This window comes from Photinus pyralis, unplaced genomic scaffold, assembly GCF_008802855.1.
Source record: "Photinus pyralis isolate 1611_PpyrPB1 unplaced genomic scaffold, Ppyr1.3 Ppyr1.4_LG5, whole genome shotgun sequence".
Classification (NCBI taxonomy): domain Eukaryota; kingdom Metazoa; phylum Arthropoda; class Insecta; order Coleoptera; family Lampyridae; genus Photinus; species Photinus pyralis.
In genome coordinates this window covers 48,896,816-48,915,513 of record NW_022170596.1, presented here as the reverse complement: position 1 = coordinate 48,915,513, position 18,698 = coordinate 48,896,816, and the positions used below count along the sequence as shown (strand labels likewise).

Genomic DNA, 18,698 nt, shown 5'->3' with positions numbered 1-18,698 from the left:
TATAAAAAAAAATTGTCCGATTAAAACTCAAGTTGTTATACATTTACCCCCGAAAAATGCTACGCGAGAATGTTGGCGTTCCTCTGCATGGTACACCCTATATATCAAAAGCAAAGCAGAGCAGTACGTTTTCATGTTTGTCAGTTGGTAACTTCACTTTGAGGTTACCATTTGTAATGGTTTTAAATAAAGAAAATAACCGTAGAATCTAAACGAGGAGTAATTGCTAATTCTATTTATTCCCGAATTAATAAACTTATTTAAGTAATTACAACAAACTGTGTTAAAGTGCAAATATGGAAGCACTTATTCCTGTGATTAACAAATTGCAAGACGTTTTTAATACAGTAGGGTCAGACGCCATTCAACTGCCTCAAATTATTGTACTAGGAACGCAGGTAAATGAAATAGTCTGCTTAATATCGAATCGTTTATTGCCTACTTTTCACAGAGCTCCGGTAAAAGTTCGGTAATCGAAAGCATTGTCGGACGATCATTCCTACCGAGAGGTACTGGGATTGTAACTAGAAGACCTCTCATCTTGCAACTCATATATTGTCCTAAAGATGACAAAGAACATAGATCTGCTTTGGACGGTAGGTATTTGCCGGTCAAATATATTTTGGCTGCGAGTATTAGTTGATTTAACAATCTACGTTTTGCTTAGCTACAGTCGACATTGAGGAATGGGGTACTTTTCTGCATGCCAAAGGAAAAATATTCAAAAACTTCACCGAAATATGCAAAGAAATTGAAAACGAAACTGATCGTATTGCCGGTATAAATAAAGGCGTATGTCCGGAACCTATTAATTTAAAAATCTACTCTACCAAAGTGGTTAACCTCACATTAGTTGATCTACCGGGCATTACAAAGGTTTGTATAATATTAATTAATTAATATTGCGTTAGTTTGCTTCTTAATGTGCATTATTAATGTAGTACCTTATTTAAAATCATTTTAACTAACATAATGTGGCTTTTGAACAATATAATAACTACTAACTAATTAAATAAAGATTATATATAACTGCATTTTTATAGAATTGATCGTTCAAGTTGCAGTACGTTTTCTAATTACCTACCATTTAAATTTTCTCATCCATTTATGGTGCAACTTGGTTTACAGAAATTTCTTAATTTTTGTGTGTATGTGCCACATAAAATAGTGGTGTGTGTTTTGCACAACAATTTCCAAATTATTATGTAAATGGGACACACAAAAACTTTGAGTCTTCACTATCATCAACAAACAAGCCCCCCACAATGTTAAGATTATTTCAGCATAATTGTGGTTGAAATGTATCCTTTATTATGTGTTACATTTAATCACTGGCAATGAAAATGTTTATAAGTCGTATATGACCCAAGGTGCCTTACCAATAAAATGTGTACATTAATAACTGGACATGATTCATTCAGATATCCTTTGTAAGTAATTGTGGTTTTCAGGGCCATGAAAGGTCTCCTACAAAAGTTTACCGATAATTTTTTCTTTATACTGAATGAATTTGATAATATATTATACAATTCAAAGAAAATGCCTTGTTTATTTATTGTAAAATACATTGATCTTGTCGATACAGGGTGTTCATGTATAACGTGTATAACAAAATATGTGTCTAAACAAGTTATAAAGTCTACGCACATGTACGAACGACGGTCACACTTTTTTCTGGGTTCTCATCGAATATTTACCAAGACAGAAAGAGCACAAAACAGAACCATTTTATTAGTTTCATTGCACCACCAAATTTAGCTTTTGTGCGCCCTTGTTGTACCCTCGACGAAATTGGTGAATAAACATTTTGCTCATGTTTGGGTATCACAAAATTAGAAAAAAAACATTTGATCATTCACTAATGGAGGACCCGACAAAGGATCTATATCTATCAAACGAAACGCAAACGAGCTTTCTCGTCCCTCACATAGACGAATGCTCATTATGGCGCATTTTATTTTTGGAAAAATGCCTTAGTAAGTCTGAGTAAACCAAAATGCTGACTAGGTCCTTAGTGAGTTTTATAAGATCCACACATCGAATGAATCTCACTTTTTTGATTTTTTCAAAAACTTCCATTTCTCATATTCCCTAAAGTCAGTGCTGTATTGTAACTCAATTGGTGGTAACATATTTTATTTTTATTTATTTTTTTTGATGGTCCAAAAAAATTTTTTTACTACGTCACTGGATTCTCCGAAAAAATGTTTAAACTATGAAGTTTTCATTTTTTTCTATCTTACATGGGTAATAAGATACAGCATCTCAAAAAGTGAAACTTTTCGTTTTCACCCTGTATCTCAGAAACAAACGAAACTAAGAGTGGTTCTGTTTGTGGTATTCAAAATTTCGCAAAAAAAGTGACACAAGGTCGCCAAATATATAAAAAATATGTTACTGAAGTATAAGTGATAAGTAATTTACCGCCGGTACCAAAACCAAATAGGTGTACCGTGCACGCATTTTTTTTTTAATTATGCTATGGGATACTTGATCATTCTTTTGTCAGGTATGACTTGAAATACATGTCTTCAATTGAGGCAATTAATTCAAAACTTAATTTTTTTATTTTGTGGAACATTAAATAATTTTACGTTAAAAATTATTTGCTAAAAATTATTTTTTCATATCATTGAAAATAAATGAAACCACCGCATTCTCGAAAATTATATTTTTTTGTTTTTTTAATTTTTCTAATTATCGACCACTTGCGTGTGTGATTTATGTCCAAAATAAGCTTTTCTTTCTTTTAGGGATTTTGTTCTAATTGTTTCATGTGTTTCCGAATAAATTTTAGTCATTGTCTATCAATTAATTGTGTGTTTATTTGAATCCTTTGTGCAACCAAGATAGAGTCTTCATGTCAATTTTGTTTCTATTGGTGTTCAAGATTTATTTCAGGTGTTGATCAAAATTGGTGTAATTGTTTGGAATTTTCGGAAGTTGATCGAGACCATCGAGTCTCAAATTAAAAAAGTCAATATAAGGATTTTTCTGCTAGCAGATGCCGGATGTGTACGAGGAGAGATTATAAAATTCTAAGTTTCAATTTTGATTTGTTTTGTCGATGGCGTAGTGACTACACACTATTGCACACAGCAATATTTTATTAGGTTTCACCTCCAATGATGTTTGCGGAATCTGGTGGTAGTCTTTAGATAGCATTCCTGTTTAAAAGAGTTCAGGATTGCATGGATGTAACAATAACTGTGGAAAATGTTTGTTGAAGAATCGTTTTTTGGTTCCTTTAGATGCAGAAAAAACAGAAATGTGCAAAAGTAAATCAGGAGAATGCGACTGTCTCTATGAAAAACCACCTCTGCACATACTAATTTTCTTTATTTTTCATTTTTGGTTTCCTTGGACTTTGATTTTAACAATAACAATGTGTTAGGTATGATGTTTCTCTATCTCTTAGAGCACAATCTTCCGACTTAATAATTTATTTTTCATATATTTCAAAATGTTCTTTTTCTTATCATTAAAACTGAATAAATTTACAGTATCTAAAAAAAATAATTTTTTTGTCAATTCAACAAAAAGGTAGGTAAGGCAAATTTCGTGTAATGGGTATTCACATAACCGCTTATACAGAATTGTTAAATTATTTCATTTTCACACTATTTTTAGAACTTTGAGTTTATGATAACATTTTGTAGGTTCCCGTTGGTGATCAGCCAGAGGATATCGAACAACAAATTAGGGAATTAGTTCTAAAATATATAGCAAATCCAAATTCAATAATTTTAGCAGTTGTCACTGCTAACACTGACATGGCTACATCTGAGAGCTTGAAGATTGCCAAAGACGTTGATCCTGATGGTCGAAGAACTTTAGCTGTAGTCACTAAACTAGATCTCATGGATGCGGGTACTGACGCGATTGACATTTTGTGTGGTCGTGTGATACCAGTAAAACTGGGGATAATTGGAGTCGTAAACCGATCTCAACAGGATATTATGAATCACAAAACTATCAAAGATGCTCTTAAGGATGAAGCATCTTATCTGCAAAGCAAATATCCTACTTTGGCAACAAGAAATGGCACACCATACTTGGCAAAAACTTTAAATCGCCTACTAATGCACCACATTCGGGATTGCCTGCCAGATTTAAAGGTAAATCAATTGTCCTTCCACGTGCCGTTTGCTTATGACTAATTTCAGACGAGAGTTAACCTCATGATGTCGCAATTTCAATCTTTACTGTATTCATACGGGGAGGATATTTCCGATAAAAGTAAAACCTTATTACAAATTATAACCAAATTTGCTTCCGCGTATTGTGCGACAATCGAAGGCACTGCACGCAATATAGAAACCACGGAGTTGTGCGGGGGCGCCAGAATCTGTTACATTTTTCACGAGACATTCGGACGAACTTTAGACTCTATTCATCCATTGGCTGGATTAACACGCATGGATATTTTAACCGCCATTAGGTACAATATTAACGTGCACCCGAATTTTTAGCATTATTGACGATTCAATTCTGTTTGTTCTTCTAGAAACGCTAACGGGCCACGACCCGCACTTTTTGTACCCGAAGTTTCTTTCGAGTTGTTAGTAAAGAGGCAAATACGTAGATTGGAAGAACCATCTTTGCGTTGTGTGGAATTGATACACGAAGAAATGCAACGCATAATACAGGTAAACAAATTAATTGAGTCTGAAGATTGAAGTCGTTATTTACAGCATTGCGGAAGTGAAGTTCAGCAGGAGATGTTACGTTTTCCTAAGTTGTATGAACGAATTGTTGACGTAGTGACCATTTTACTTCGACGCCGTTTGCCTACTACTAATATAATGGTGGAAAATCTAGTCGCCATCGAATTAGCTTATATAAATACTAAACACCCGGATTTTTATAAGGAAATTGCGGTTGTGCCCTCGATGATCAAGTCTGGCAATACTAATCGTCCAGAACGTCCTAAATCGATGTATGTTAAGTCTTCTCCTAAGGAGCACAATGATGTAAGCGCCATGTGTGTATGATATACAGGGTGTGTAAGGTAAACAAAAGTGAGTGGTAGTGGAGATCAAAGCAATCAATTTTTCCAAAGATACAGAGAGTTGAACACACTGTTGAAATTTGTATTTCTTTGTTAATTTTTGTTTCAAAAACCTTCCCATGATGACACATCCATAACCGGGAATGCAGGAAAATTATGACATGGCAAAATTTTGCTACTGAACCAGAAATATATTTAAAAAAAGAATGCAAATAAGAAATCATTCTGAGCAAGACTAAGGTTGTATACAGCAAAAGTGTTTGTTTGGTCCCCTATACGCCTAATTTTTTTTACCTGTTAACACTCTGTATATACCTTTTATATTTCTAATTTTGCTGCTAGAAGTAGATAAGTTTTAGTTGTTTTTTTTTGGTTATCTTTCTTCAGACGGTGCAAAGTAGAGCACAGGTACAAGATCAAGTTGATTTCTTTAATTATCTCTTTCACATCCTGCCTGGCACTAGTTACAATGAATTCGTCAGTGCTGTACAGGTATATAGTTTGTTATTTTCCACCTTTAGCAAATTAGTGTTCTTACTTCATTTTGCTTACGTACTTAATTTCTAATGCGCTTTAACTTTGTGTGCCAATTGCAGATAAGGTGTAAAAAAACTTCATAAATATGGTCATGGCTACATTTTTTATTCTAGCAAAGGAACTTAGTTTTGATGCTATTATTAAGCGATCATATTGGGATTACGTTTTACCTTAAGTTACTTCTCTAGATTTTTCGTACCACAATGTTCACACACATTTTTGTAGCTCTCCACCACATTCTGTCTGTAATAAACTTCTTCCCCACACTGTTACTTCCGTCATAGAGAATCATTTGCGTGTTAAGTATGAAGAAAACATAAATAGCTTAGAACAAATCATTTATTATTGAAAAATTAAGTAAAAACTAAAAGTTAACAGAATTACAATTAAAATTTTTAAGTTTGCCATAAGATTTAGAGCTATTTTCCATAAATTTACGTTAAATTTTATATTCAAATAGCAAAGTGTCCATAAAAGAATGTGCACAATATGAACTTGACCTACGGCACCATTTATTGTAAACTTGAAGTCAAAGGTGCATTTCTCCTGATTGTTCGAAATTGCGATTTAACCGGGTTCTAGATTTGCACTAAACAAATTTATTGGAAGAAATACGTGATTGAACTCTATTCGCACCACTGGTCAGGCGGAAAGTTTTGAAAGTAAAGTTCGTAGTGACAATCGTAATGCAACAACGCACGCGGGATCAGTGGCGGCTCGTGCAGAGGGGCTCTAGGTCGCCGACCACCCTACGAAAACCACGTAACCTGTATTTCACATTTTAGAAATTTTTAGTCGTTTAACACAAGACAAAATTACAAAATTTACATTAGAATTAAAGGAGCAATTAGTCACATACATGATCGAAGCGCGCCCAAAGCTCTTTACCATCCACTTGAAAACCTGTGATGTTAATTAGCCTGCGGGCGCAGTATGTGGTTTCAATGGTTATAATACGCACTTACACTTCACAATGGGCAGAAACTGCAGAGCCGTATTCACCAAACATTCAGTTTGCACTATTTTTTTTATTCAGCGGTCGCATTGGTCCTTGTAGTCATAAATTAGCATCAAAAGTAAAGAAAATGAAGGTTTTAATAATAATAATAATAATCATAATAATGCTTTCATAGTGCCAGTACATTCAATGAAATATTGAAATGTACGCAATACTTGTCATAATTATTATATTTGTAGAAAAAACTAGCCAAATTTTGAGTTATGCTACAAAAATAATTTATATAGGCCTACGGGAACAATTATAAACTTTACAATTATGTTCAGCAGCTGGTTTCCTTATCAGCAGTTAAAACAGCTCTACAAATCGAAACATTAGACCTTCTATTTCTCACTCCTGTTGCTTTAAATGTCGTTGCATTATTCTAAAAGACGAAAAACAGTGACAATAAATTTGATTCGGCTCAAAGGACCAATATTTTAAAGCGCTTTAAAGCTATAGACTCATTTATTCATTGTATAGGGGGTGAAAATGTCTCGCATTTTAAGACTATGCTATCTACATTCAAAAATTACTTAATTAATTGTGCGGTCGTCTTAAAATGCAAATCTAAAAGAGCGCTTCCTTTGAAACCCAACACATTTATTTAGCCACTGTTAATTTCACTCACTTAATTGGCCGGATTAAAATTTCTAAAATTGGTAGCCCAATTAACGCCCAATCTTAATTGGAATTTTGGGGTCAACCGACAGGGTCGGCGCTATCAAACTGATAACGGCGTAAACCTGCATAATCTTGCAGTTTTAATTTGCCAACAAAAACCTGCTAATAATGGCTTAACGTGTCTGAAATTCTAAAATATTCATTTAGCTCGTCTTGACAAGAGCTTTCGGACGCATCAAAAATAATTGAAATATCTTGACGGGAACGATTGCAAACAGCGTTATTTACGGTTGAGGCGACTGAAACAACTCTAGAATTTAAACCAATTACCTTTAGCTTCTAACTACTAGAACCAATACAAATACGTCCGGCGCGACACTTTTCGTACTGCCCAAGAATGCTATATATTTTTTCGCCGCGTGTAGTGACGTCACTGACGGACCCAGACGCACCGCATGCTTTGATTTTTCGATTTGTGCACCACTTTCATTTGTATTTTATATTATGTAAGATTCTAAGAGCTCCTTCTCACGATGCGTTTTTGAAACGCTACGCAGAGTAATTTTCTTCGAAAAAAAGATACGGTTATGCGGAAATCTCAGATGAGTAAGAACTGAGTATAAGTCTCTTCTGTACAATTTATGTTATAATTTCGGAGTTTGCCACACCGTGCTACAATGGTTTTTACCACACAATATGAAGTGTTTAACCTAATACAGCTTCGCCTTCCTTCAACGGTCGAACTACAACCCTCACATATCAGTAATAACAAACTTACCTTTTTATACAAAATATCAGTAGGTACACAAATATGTACCCTCTTTACTAAGGCACAAGTAAATCAACTCTCCTCAAACCAGACACCATTTTTTAAAAAAACGACGCTCCTTCTTGGTACGTGTGCTTTTGTTGCGTGAAAGCGCTTCTGAAAAGCGCTTCGTGCTACTTGTGGCGCTGCAAATCGCACAGTGTGAAGGGGTCACGCTACCAGCCGCTTAAAAAAACGCCTGGTAGGAGGGGACTCTAATACGTCCAAATGGATGTTATATAGGTAGGTATTTAAATTAGAAACACTACTTGTCGTTCATCGTCTACAAGTCTACAAATTCTCCTTCGGTTTTTCGCATACTAAAAATGTCGTAAACCCATTTCATCCTGCGTTTTTGGTTTTTTTACTCTTCATCATCCATGGAAATTGCAGCTAAATCAGTTTATTTCAACTTTGTGCATCTTAAAATAACGATTTCTCGACGTTCTTCTTGACACTGGCTAAAATGAGCGCCAGTTGAGTGTAAAATGTGAATACTACCCCAAATTGTTATTACAGTCCAATACTGCACGCCGGTGTCCAAGCATTTTTGTTGCAATATAGCGAACACATACACACAGTTATAACGCTAATGCAAAAACGTTGACAACTTAGCAAATTATAACTGCCAGGTCCGTTGGTGACGTCACATATGACTCAAACTCTGGCAACACTACAAGTATAGGGATCGAGCAATCCTTATATAGCATCCTTGCGTACTGCCCTACTTAAAACTCTTCTAGATACCGAGCGTTCATCTACAGAGTGATCACTAAAATGGATAAACCTCAAACCGCAAAACGGGTGCTTCGTTACATCAGGATATTAATAATATTTATTCCTCAACTGTTTTACATAAAGCTGAGTAAATTTACAAAAAACAAAAAATTAAACAGTCAAGTCATAAAGCATCAATGATTTTAATACGCAAACGCGGCCTCCCCTCTCCTCGCCTCACTTAGGTATCTGGTATCATGTATTTATAATAGCGCACCCCGACCTACCCTATTGCGACGAACTTCGGTAGTTCGCACGCAATCAGTGAGCTTTTAAAATTAAACGGTTTAATCAATTAAATTAAAGTATACTCGAGTGCCACAAAGGGATGCGGACAAGGTTTCGGAACGGATGCGAAACTAATTACGGCACATGGACACGTTGGCAATTGCCCTAACGGGAACGCAAGCAACAAAGCACAAATTAATTAGTGGTAGCTACGGGAAATCAAATGCAGGAAAGCGAAACCATATCCCCCCTATAATTAATGAAACAGAAAGTAGCAGAAATCTTACCTTGCAATTAAACATAGCGGCAGAAATTCCTGTGCAAGAAAAAAAACTCGGTAAACGTAATGCAAAATAAATTTACGGAAAGTATCAAAAAATAAAACGGTACCTACGTACAAATGTCATTAGAAAAACACGAAAAGCAAAAAATCCCCTCTTTTACTTTTGATAAAATCCCGCTATTTCATGGAGGGATCGACGGTTTTCCAGCACACACAGCATATTCGGTTATCTACATCCAAAAATGAAAACTTCCTTAATTAATTGTGCGGCCTGCGGACATCCTAAAAATCTGTAATTGGTCTTAACATTGAAATTAATTAAGAGCGCTTCTTTTGGGACCTTTCACGACTTAATCGAATGCTGTTTACAGCAACTCATTTAATCAGCTACCGCTAATCAATTTGGCGGATAATATTTCTACATTCATTATTCTAATTAACCCCTATTGTCTCTTGGAATTTCTCAGTTCATTGAAATATCTTGCCGGGAACTGTTGCAAACCGGGAATTAATTACCTTTACCTTCTATATACAACTCCTAGAACCAACACAGTACTTTTGACACGACACTTTTCATAATGAAGCGCACAACTTAAAACGCTTCTAAATACCCTGTGTTCATCTACAGAGTGATCACTAAAACTTCAAGGTGGAAAATAAGTGATTCGTTACACAATCCCCCTCAACCGAGATACTGTCCTCATAACATACCGTTTACAATCCAAGTTAGCTTTACACATAAGTTTAATTGAAACGCAAAATATCGACCGTTAGTTATTATATTGTATGAAGTTTTTTTACTTAATGCACCTTACCTGTACTCACACAGAGGACACAACACTGTACATTATGATTTCATTACTTTCATTAATACGTATGTCTGTCCAGCAGTGAGATGTAGGTGTTCAGTCCAAGTAGCTATAATGCATGCAATAAACATATTAAAGGACTATTGGTTCTTGGGGTCAGTGGTCCGTTTACATTTTTGCTGGTTGTTCAGTACGAGTACCTGGGTATTTGCAGTGTCAAATTACCTAATTTTTTAATAGTTTATCTTGCATGATCTCGTTTAACCTGCGTATCTATTGCAAGTAAAACAGAAGTGGTGATTCGCCTAATGCTTGCCGGGCGGCCAATTTGTCACTAGGAATTTTTACCGAGTATTTTGCGAGGTATTTTGGTTTTAAAATGCCATGGGAAAGTAGATAGGCTCAAATGTTTTTAAAAGATTGTGGAAATGGGGAATTAATTGTGTACCTATGTTGAATGAAAGGGTCCGTTTATAGAAACAAGGTAAGATTTGCTTCTAGGAATACTGGGAATTCCTAGGGTATCTGAAATGGACAGCTCCTCTGAAGTAAGTAATGATTTTTAAAAACCCATGTATAGCTAGCCATCTTCAAACGGTATTGGCCAAAAAAACAAAACCAAATCTTGGATTAGTTTTAATTATAGCTTTACCAAAAATCTATTTGGTTAGTTGTGAATAAGTATATGGAAAATTAGAATCATGGAGAGTTATGATTAATCAAAATTAAATTCCTATGCCACTTTTGTATTTGTGTAGTGTGACATGCATTATAACTTGAACTGAATATAACCATGTGATGTGTGACTTTATCTTGTAGAACATGTCTTGCCTGTCATATTTTGCTCACTAACATTGGTGTTACATAAGTCGGGTGGTATTAAACCATAGCATAATAAATTCAGTACTTTTTTCACTTGTTTTAGTACTTCTGCATATTGACCTAAAGGGTTGTGTAAAAAATATACTTTCCAGAAAGGTTGTACATCACATTTTTAAAATAGTGTCTTGGTCATATTTAACGTTGAGTGTGGATGACAAGAAACAATTTTAACTAAAAAATGTATTTTGCACACGCGCACACTTATACATTATTTATTTCTATTAAATTTTAACTGAATTAGAAGAAAAACTAGCGCGCATGTTAAAAATTGGGTTTATGAAAAAAACAATAGTTAAAGACGCGAGTGTCTGTGTTACAACAAAGTTGACTGTTGTCTCTTTCTAATACAAACAAATAACCGATACTATTATCACATCACTTTATTGGTTATAAACCTCAAGCTTATCAAACCATGTTTGGAATATATTTTTTTAATACTAAACTCTTTATGTCATTGCGCCATAGATGCTTATCTGTAAGCAGTGCCTTCCTTTTAGAACCGATCACCATCACTACATCATAATGATAAAGATGTAGTCCCTTGGAATTCGTCACATGACAAAAGAGCGGTACCGGAAACTATAAATGAAAATCATGTTGAAAGCTTACCCGAAAGCGTTTCATCGGCAGAAGGTGACGTCCGATCTCTTTTAAGCCCAGTTAAACCGGTCAACTTACTAGCGCATGTTCCATTTAGTAATAATTCATTTAGGAAACTCTCAGAAAATGAAGAGCACGATTGTGAAATTATCGGTAAGTACGAATTCGGTTCGTGGGTAACTTTAAATGTGACTTTCAGAGCGCCTTATTAAGTCATATTTTTATATCGTTCGTAAATCCATACAGGATACTGTACCAAAAGCTGTAATGCATTTCTTAGTGAATTATGTTAAGGATAATTTGCAGTCCGAATTGGTTACTCATCTGTACAAAGCAGATAATGCGGATGAACTTTTGAATGAATCCGAACATATAGCACAAAGACGTAAAGAAGCGGCCGACATGCTGAAGGTACACATTTCTCTTTGGCATGATTGATACATATATACAATACTATTTTAGGCCCTGCAACGTGCGACACAAATTATAAGTGAAATTAGAGAAACTCACATGTGGTAATTAATTGTCAACCAGTAATTTCTTCGCTAGTCAACATGCATCGCACCAAATGCCATCATGTTAGTGAAATAATATTGTACTTAGTTGATCTAATTTATAAGAATTTTTTTTTATCATGAAATAAAATTGTCACACTATACTTACATCTTTAATTAATAAATTATTGATGTTAAAATCGGCCAATATGTATAATTATTGCGAACGCCAATCCTCAGCCAAGCTCTGAAAAATAATTTGATAACGTGACCTCAGCGGTCCAAGGTAAAACTTATTATGTATTACCTTCAGTATTTTTTTATAAGCATTTAATTTTTTTGTACCGTACATACGAAAAAATGTATGTAAGTATAGTGCGACAAAAACATCAGTTTAGTACACCTTGTTAAATAATCACCAGTAAAAATTGATCGCTGTTGTTATAAGTTTGTACAGATATTACTCGCATGATTGTTGTTAGACATCTCATATTCAATGACTACAGTGGGTTTGTTAAAACTTTGGAATCGAGTTTAAAGTTTTAGTTCCTGTTAATGATTCGTAGTATTATTTTTGAAGGAGATGTATTTGCTCGATTCTTGTTTGAAAGTCATAAATACTATATTTGTGAGTTTCAGCTGTTGTGTGCTCTTTAATAAAAATTATTTAATAATTAGTGTTTTGTTGATATCATTTATTTCACCAAGAATAGGCTTTGTTATCTTGTTTAAACAGCTAGGTACGTGAATTATTAGATGATATATCAGAAATAACAAAAAAAACCGAGTCATTTAGTGAAGAACGACATCAGACCCAGACTTACATTGGACTGGGGCTCATGTTTTTCCATAGTACAATACAATTATAAGAATCCACGTGTTCACTACACATGGCTCAAAGGTTAATTTTGCTGCTCCATATTCAAACGACTTATTGACAAAGATATAGACTGAGCTTAGTAATAGTTCCTGCCCATGGTGCAAAACTACCACTCTCCACTGTGTACCTTGTAGTGAGCTTCCTAAGACTGACAGATTGCAGATGGAACAGAGCAGTTTGAACCTACAGCTTGATCCCCAAAGGAATTTATACCAGGTCTGTGATTCTTGCCGAGACTTTTAAAATAGGCATGTGAAAAACAAGTGGTAAACTCTTTGATATTACACAATGAGCATATTGGATCTGTGTTAATTTTATGGGGGCTGTATTTATCTGAGATCTTAACATAGTATTTTGTGCAAAGGCGCAACTGTGCAATTATTTTTATAAGGTACGTATGATATCGGACTTACATTGGCACAAGCACATGTTATTGTGAACTTGGACAGGATAAGAAACCTCAAAGAGCATAAAACATGACTCACAAAGTTCAGGCGGCACTACCAACAACTACAGTTGTTGACTGTGGCAGCTAGGTGTCAGGCGGAATATTTGCTTGCCTATAAACAAAAAGCATAGGTTGAGAGTTTTTTTCCAGATATGTGACCATGTGGTACTACAACAAATCTGAGTGCAGGTACAGGCCATGTCTCAATTTTAATGCATTGATAGGAAACAATTTATGGAAATCATAGGAAACGATTTTCACATTCTTGATCTACTTTTCTAGAAAACTTCGATTGCGCTTAGCCGTTTTGACCTATCTCAAATAGTAACGTGGCAATAGCACAATTTCCAAAAATAGGCCTCATTTTTCAGAAAAAAAGAGAAAGAGAAGAGAAGTTACTTATTCCCTGAATTGAAAAACAAATTGCGCTTCTTAATCTGTTCCTCTATTAGCACTGCAGCCACAAACTATAAAATATTTAAAATGACTGAGAAAGGTCAACCGTTATTTAATACTGTTGCCTGTTGTTCGCACTTCAACAACTCTGGCAGGGCCTAATTGATCAGGTTATGTTTATCGAAGTAAAGTCAGGACGGCGAAGGACCTGCTGTATCCTCAACGCAATCAAACTAGAAAAGGAAGTGGTGGCAACCACCTCAATGGAGTGCAGGCACAGACCAAAGTTACAGTAGATAGACGGGCGGCTATACCGAGAAGTACCTTGGAAAGGGGCGTAGCGAATTCGATTCTTCAAAGTTAAAAACCTCTCCAAACTTGGAAGGGCGGTTACCGCCGGAAAGTTGAAGGTCATGGACCGGACACATATGACAATAGATTTTCCGCTTTTTAGCGCATTTCAAAATAAAAAAAAAATGCGCTATTGTGGCCACTTTGTCCGTCCGTCCGTCCGCTCGTTTTGAGACGCTACTAGTTTTTTTATCTAAGAGCTATTGTTCTACTTTTTTCGCTATTTGGTTCGTTATGGTGTCGAGTCTTGCACCAAGGAAGGAATTTTTTCTATACCGCTTACAAAAAAAGTTATTGTAAAAAAAAACAAAAAACCGTTTTTTACATGTTCCATAATTTTACACTTTTGCCGTTTATTAACGATCCTAGAGATCGTTTATAATTTTGCATTGCTGTCTGTCGTCTGCCTGTTGGTCTGTCCGTCTGTTCCTTTGTCTGTCTGTCCCTCTATCTGTCCGTGTGAACGATAACTTTGTTTAGAAATGTCCGATCGCTTTGACATCTCCGTTAGTTATGAACTGAATTGCATGAAATTCAATATGGGCATAGCTTTAGCCATATAATACGCAATGCCAAAAGTTGAGTCGAATCGATTCAAAATTCACAGTGCCCTTTTCGCATCTCGACCATTTATAAACCGAATTGCAAACTTTTTTAATTATAAAAGTATTTAAATGAAATTTGATACATAGCCACTTGGAATAAAAGCAAATTTAACGCCAGTTTCAAAATTTGGTTTTGCGCATGCGCAGTGCCAACTTTCTTATTTATGGAGGGATTTAAATGAAATTCGATACATAGCCACTTGGAACAAAGGAAAATCTAACGTTAGCTTCCAAATTTAAGTTTGCGCATGCGCAGTTCCAACTTTCTTATTTAAAAAAGCATTGAAATGAAACTCTTCTTATAAACTGAAATTGAAGTAGCACGTCAAAAATGGATTGCACATGTGCAACGCTATCTTTCATATTTGTGGCCGGAACTGGAACTATCACGTTAAAAAAGTATAAGTAAAAAAACAAAACAGAAAAATGTAAATTTTGTCAAATTTTAGGCCCTATGCGCGACCGCAAGATATTAACTCATCTAAACCAAATTAAAACACAATGTTTTTAAACTATATTAACCATTAGCAAAGAGTACCCAGCATTTTCTATTAGGTACATTATAAAAAACTCAAATTAAAAAATTATCACAAAAATTAGCTTTGTCAGAGCCTATTGCGCGACCGGAAGATGTTAACCGATTTTGAAATAGTATATTGAAAGACAAGTGTTACAATGCGACCTATTGTAATACGACTATCTTGTGGCACGAGTGGCGACGCGAAGCGTAGCCACGAGTGTCCGCAAGATAGGAGTATTACAATAAAGCATTGTAACACGCGTTTTTCATACTATTTTTTTCTATTTCGGTGCTTTAATTTAATTTAAAAAAATCATTATCAGAAATTATAGGGAACATTAGAACTAACATGTTTTATGTTGGGAACACTTTTTATGCCGTTAAGTTTTAGGTTGGCAGCGTAGTAAGACCATATATAATATATATGAGTAAGACTGATTTTGAAGTTCAAACATGGAAGTACCCAACGAAGTACCTACTTGTACTAACTAGTAACTGCCAACTTAAGAGATGAGTTACCAAAAAAAACGACTATAATCACTGTCTTTTCGGCCGAAAACAGTTGTACAAAATCATCATTGTGACACCGAAATAGAAAAAAAATTTTTCTTGTTTTGTCAAGTATTTATATAGGTAATTCACATATTTTCTGCGCTATTACAACTTCCAAATAAAAAAATTGTGTTTTTTCGGCCCACACTACTAATTTACGGGGATTTGGAGGAGTGGTAACAAGCCGAAAAAAAAATATTACAACAATAGGCAGGCCCCGCGGTTGACTTGTCTGGACATAATAACAATAAGGCGATGTCCACATCCACCACAGCGACGACTCTAGACACCCTTCAAATCCTAGGACTACGACTAAAATAAAGTCATCTGTATACCTACTTGTAATACTTATTAGTCTAATAAAAATATATAAAAATGAAGTATTCAAATATAAAGTAAGTTTTTTTCCAACCTGTAAGAAGTTTTGGACAGCAGAAAGTGCCTGGCAATACTGGATACTACAATTGATTATGGGTACACACTGTATAATCAACGATACTACTTTAGAGGTGAATTTTACAAAATATATACAATACAAAAAATCTTATTCTTACTCACCTTTTTCACCTGGTACTTATGGTCACAGCCCTAACTCTGTAAGTGTTCAAGCGTTTTAAGTTCATAAAACCATAACCATTGAACATGAAGCACTACTCAGAACCTAAGGTTTTTTCAGGGTTTTTTTAATCCATTTAATAAAAATATAAGTAATGTATGTCTAATGTCTCTGGGATCTTACTTGATCATAGTTGATGAACCTTCATTTTTTAAATAAAACTTGCTAAAAAACGAGTAGTTGCACAAATGGCGCGAAATTTGAATCTTGCGTGCATTTTGAGACTCCCGTTATATACAGGGTGTTACGAAGTTCGCGCCTACGGACAATGGGGGCTTAAATCAGACTCAAAACTGAACAGAAAACTCTTTTACACTCTTGACATCAGACAAATACTTTTCAACATGTCCAGGTGCAGAACCACTTGAATCTGTGGCAGAACTATGTTTAGCAAATGGTGGCATTTTGAACAATTATTGATAAATTAAAATAATTCTTCTCTCATTTTTTTTGCAACCTCGTATATTTATATCTGATCACATTAAGTGTAATAGGGTTTTTATTCATTTTGTCTCAGAATTTACCTTGGAGCTTATCTTTTGACAGGTTTTTCTTAAAGGGCCACTTGAATGAAAAGACATCTCAATGGTATGGGCCCCCAGGTAGAGATATTTTGCAGCGGTAGCAGAAGAAACTCTTCTGGATATACTGTGTCACTGTGAGGCAAACAACAGATCAAATTGAACTGCTTAATACAATAAAAATAAGAACTTTACAATCTGCACCAGAGCAAAGAGTAACTTATTCCTTGACCAGAGTACTAAAACAAACACAACAACATTTTCTATGAGTTTAACAAATAACAGTATCGAGTACAGGCTATACAAAATATACCTAGGTGACAGGATTTCAACTTTAAAACAGTACAAAATTAGTTTAAAATGTGCATAAGGTCAATTAATCATTTTTATTACACATCGTCTTCGTTTGCTTGCACTTGAATTTAAACTAACTTCAATTGGAAGTTCATCTTTCATCTTATGTTCAGAACTTGCTACATGAGCGTCTTCTGATCTATACGTTCTCTCATCCTCTTCCTTGCCGTACGAGGCTCTTTCATTTCTTATTTCAATTTTCAAATTATCACTTTGGCACCTATCCACTTTCACATTTCTACCCAATCTGTCATTCTCTCTATTCCGACCAGGTCTCTGCGCAGCTTGATGCCTGTAATGATCGCGTTCTCGACTTCTCCGCCGATCTGCACTGTTACTCCTTTCGCGTTCCGTCCGAAATCTATCGTGATGACGGTCAATCGATCGCAAAGGTTTATAATCCCTGCATCGACTTCGGTCGGGCGATCTATCCGGTCTCGCTCGTTTGGTTTCGACCTGCTCCTGCTCTCTTGAACGTTTTCTCTCTGGCATCGATTGTGTGCCTCGTCTAAACCGAAAGTTGTCCAGTTCATCTTGTAATTCATCGATTCGTCTTAGATTGCGTTCGTTTTCTACTTTAGCGGTATTGAAGAGTTCGGAAATGTTCTTCTTCAAAATGCATTCGTTCTCTTTCATAAGCGTTAGCTCTTTGCATAGTTTGGCTATGTCGTTTTCGAGTTTTTTGATGTGATCCAGTAGTGTCAATTTTTCTTCCTCAAGCTAAAAGTTAGGTTATGTTGACTATACAATTTTGTTTGGATTACCTACTGGATTTACCTTTACAACTCTGTCGCCAAGTGGAAGGCCTGTTAAATCACCATAAAGTGGCGTAGACGAAGAGAAGGGAGATCCCATCACGCTTAATTTGCAAAATACATGTGGAGATTCCTGTCTTATTTCTAGGTGTTACACTTGCACAGTACTCTCAGTATCCACTATTTTATCAATTATTTTATAAGTTATCAGTAGCACCCTGAAACTGTTTACAACACATTGGTTTTAAATAAAACAATTAAAAATATACACAGTAGAGGGGAATATCAGTACACACGCATGCGTATAATTGAAATTATTGGCTGTTTGGTTACCTTGATTTAGCTAGAGTTGTCGAGGACGCGTTTTGTGCTGTGGCACACCTTTTCTTAGTGCGAATTGCGTTGTTTTTAAAGTTTAAAAAGTGCGTGAAACTTCTTCAAAGTGCAACATGTAGGATTACAGTTAAATGTTAAGTGATTAACAAGTAACTTAGTGCCTTTTACAAATGTGTTTCGCTGTGTTTGCAACTTTTGGAATTGTTTTGTAAACAGGTAAGTTTTTACCTTTTTTTTTAAAAAGAAATTCATGTTGCACAATTGAAAAACTTGCACTCCGTCACCCATCACGTCAGTACGTGTTTTTGGTATCA

At 35.3% G+C, this 18,698-nt stretch overlaps 2 protein-coding genes across 6 annotated transcripts; one reads left to right on the top strand and one right to left on the bottom strand.

Annotated features, from left to right (window-relative positions):
- The first annotated feature begins 118 nt into the window (after positions 1 to 118).
- LOC116170518 (dynamin-1-like protein) lies at positions 119 to 12,718 on the top strand. Of its 4 annotated transcripts, none has more exons than XM_031486978.1 (12): positions 119 to 219; positions 266 to 398; positions 452 to 596; positions 674 to 876; positions 3,660 to 4,118; positions 4,167 to 4,441; positions 4,508 to 4,649; positions 4,695 to 4,973; positions 5,399 to 5,503; positions 11,454 to 11,709; positions 11,756 to 11,967; positions 12,019 to 12,718. In XM_031486978.1, exons 2-12 carry the CDS (start codon positions 297 to 299, stop codon positions 12,073 to 12,075), a joined length of 2,235 nt encoding a protein of 744 aa, XP_031342838.1. In that variant the 5' UTR covers positions 119 to 219; positions 266 to 296; the 3' UTR covers positions 12,076 to 12,718. The 4 variants fall into 4 exon arrangements, with proteins under 4 accessions (XP_031342838.1, XP_031342836.1, XP_031342839.1 ...); XM_031486976.1 differs by having other exon boundaries at positions 668 to 876; XM_031486977.1 differs by having other exon boundaries at positions 144 to 219; positions 275 to 398; positions 668 to 876.
- A 4,476-nt stretch (positions 12,719 to 17,194) lies between these two features.
- Positions 17,195 to 18,344, bottom strand: LOC116172423 (probable ATP-dependent RNA helicase DDX46). 2 transcript variants are annotated; one of them, XM_031489636.1, is made up of 2 exons: positions 18,062 to 18,344; positions 17,195 to 18,013 (listed from the first exon to the last, which is right to left on the bottom strand). In XM_031489636.1, exons 1-2 carry the CDS (start codon positions 18,146 to 18,148, stop codon positions 17,312 to 17,314), a joined length of 789 nt encoding a protein of 262 aa, XP_031345496.1. In that variant the 5' UTR covers positions 18,149 to 18,344; the 3' UTR covers positions 17,195 to 17,311. The 2 variants fall into 2 exon arrangements, with proteins under 2 accessions (XP_031345496.1, XP_031345497.1); XM_031489637.1 differs by having other exon boundaries at positions 18,071 to 18,340.
- Between the last annotated feature and the right edge of the window lie 354 nt (positions 18,345 to 18,698).

What these genes read in the sequence shown, in the direction of transcription:
- LOC116170518 (XM_031486976.1), top strand. Translation starts at nt 297, where the DNA reads ATGGAAGCACTTATTCCTGTGATTAACAAATTGCAAGACGTTTTTAAT. An exon ending in GATATTTTAACCGCCATTAG is followed by an intron (nt 4,442 to 4,507) that starts GTACAATATTAA and finishes TTGTTCTTCTAG; the next exon opens with AAACGCTAACGGGCCACGAC. An exon ending in GCACGATTGTGAAATTATCG is followed by an intron (nt 11,710 to 11,755) that starts GTAAGTACGAAT and finishes TGTGACTTTCAG; the next exon opens with AGCGCCTTATTAAGTCATAT.
- LOC116172423 (XM_031489636.1), bottom strand. Translation starts at nt 18,148, where the DNA reads ATGGGATCTCCCTTCTCTTCGTCTACGCCACTTTATGGTGATTTAACA. An exon ending in GAGTTGTAAAGGTAAATCCA is followed by an intron (nt 18,014 to 18,061) that starts GTAGGTAATCCA and finishes CCTAACTTTTAG; the next exon opens with CTTGAGGAAGAAAAATTGAC.